The following is a 2,085-nucleotide window of genomic DNA, read 5'->3' as shown; positions in this document are numbered from 1 at the left end:
ATAAGTTTCTTCAAGATTTTCATTTCAACACCTCACGTGATAGTGCAAGTATTTTTATATTTTACACTCTTCAAGTGTCTTGACATTTGTATTTCTTTAAGGCTCAAACAATGCAGAATTTTCCAAAGTTTAAGCATATTGGGGAATATAGTGGGTGAGTCATAAGTACTGATTTTTCTTATGGTTGTGAAGCAGATGTGGAATAAAATTAAATTTGAATTATTATTAAAGATAAATTCAAGATGGAAACAATGCAGAATTTCCTAAGTTTTATTGTATTGGAAGATATACTGGGTGAATCAAAAGTTACAATTTTTTTCTACTGTTATGAAGTAGGTATAGAATATTACAAATCTTCTGATGTAGGGTGTTTCAACATATTAGGGGCCATTTCTTACTTGACATCTGTCCTGGTATAAAGGTCAAATCAAGGTCAATCAAATTCTTTCTCTGAAACTATTAGTCAGAAGTAAAATTTATCAATACAAAAGTTGTAGCACTCAACAATATTATTACAGAAACGTTTTTCTTATAGGTTTCTAAATAATTTGCAATTTTTAAATTAAAAATATTTTACTTTAATGCAAGATGAACTATGAGGTTATGCAAATTTATGTATTTGGTTTACTTTGATTAAACTTTATATCATGACATCACGTGTCAGGTAATAAATGGCCCCCAATATGCCTATGCCAAAGGTTTTTGATATTCCTCATTTATTTTGCAGCAATACAAGAAACAGGACTTTTGACTTCAGCATTAAGAGAAACGGGACTTTTGACTTACCCTTTGTATATTAAAGTAAAACAACTTCCAGAAACTACATTTATTTTAAGCTTATATAAATCAAGACAAAGGTTGCATTTTCCAATCAGTATAAGCTGGAACTCAAAACAATAAAACGTAAATTCAGGAAGGTTTTCTACGATAGTAGTTTCATTGCATAATTAAAATAATATAATTGTCTAAAATTGTCTGAAAACACAGTTTACTGAGTAATAAAAAGAAAGGGTGATCACACTAGTTAGGCTTGTGCTGAGATAAAAACAAACTAATGTTTATCTAAGGTACTTTGTTTCGAACTGTACAGGTGTATGTGAGAAGAGCTTACATTTCCTATGAACTGACTTGTCTTCAGCATCTTCAACTGGCTCCAAGTATATGTGCAGCACAGTTTGAGTTCTTGCTACCTTCCTCTCATCCAAACAGGTAACTGTAACTTCACTTTTTTAATGCACCAAAAGATATCCATTAAAGATAATTCTGTCAGTTATTAAGTAGAACAAAATAATTAGAAACTATATTTAATATGCATTTGAAAATTTTTCAGGTTTAAATATATCACATTTTAATCTAAAACATTGTATGTGGTTTGGAAAACAGTGTTGTTGCTGCTAATTAAATACATTTTTGTAATTATTTAAAGTGAAATGAGAAATTACTGCCTTTGACAAGAATATGAAATTTGGATTTAGTTTATCAATACTAATAAAGTACTGTTTTCTGATATGGTTCATTACCTCCGTTCACATAAATAGCTATTCTCGTTCAGTGCTGCCTTCTATATGCAAATTTTTTTCACATGCCACAAGCTTTGAGCTCCCAAGTACCCTAAGATCAATGTGGTTTAACTGCCTTTTGCATGCAAATCATCATGCGACAACCCTCCACCAATAGAGTGCGACTCTCTCTATTCGATTCTACCAAACTATCACTTCTCGTTTCGCAGTGCTATTGTCAAGACATATTTTGTTTGTGCTCTCTTCCTTTTTTTTTTTTTAATTTCCTGCGAAGTGGAGATATTTTCAATTTTTTTCACCAAAGCTTATGTTTCCACTTTGAAAATGTTTTCATTAACTTCCAGCACAATTACCTAGGCTTTAGATAGCCTTCATTATTGCCTAGAGTTTGGTGGCTCACACATTTGGGTCCACCAACTTTGGACACATAATCTGTAATACTGTTCTGGCTTTTTGAATATTTTGATATTAATATTATTATTTGTAGTTATTTGGTTTCAGTAACATATGTTTAGTTAGATTTGTACCTACTTTGTGTAAGGTTAGGGTTTTTAATTAATTTTTA

The 2,085-nt window shown here is 30.9% G+C and overlaps 1 protein-coding gene across 1 annotated transcript in view; it reads left to right on the top strand.

Moving 5' to 3' along the window:
• LOC106456834 (acetyl-CoA carboxylase-like) overlaps nt 1–2,085 on the top strand; it is an 87,531-nt gene that overhangs the window by 30,474 nt on the left and 54,972 nt on the right. The window contains exon 17 of the mRNA XM_022382608.1: nt 1,091–1,209. Coding sequence (XP_022238316.1) covers nt 1,091–1,209 — 119 coding nt within the window. The remainder of the gene's footprint in view (nt 1–1,090; nt 1,210–2,085) is intronic.

This window comes from Limulus polyphemus, unplaced genomic scaffold, assembly GCF_000517525.1.
Source record: "Limulus polyphemus unplaced genomic scaffold, Limulus_polyphemus-2.1.2 Scaffold262, whole genome shotgun sequence".
In the NCBI taxonomy this organism is placed as follows: domain Eukaryota; kingdom Metazoa; phylum Arthropoda; class Merostomata; order Xiphosura; family Limulidae; genus Limulus; species Limulus polyphemus.
Note: the sequence above shows the minus strand (reverse complement) of the source record. Positions and strands in the feature narration are given on the sequence as shown.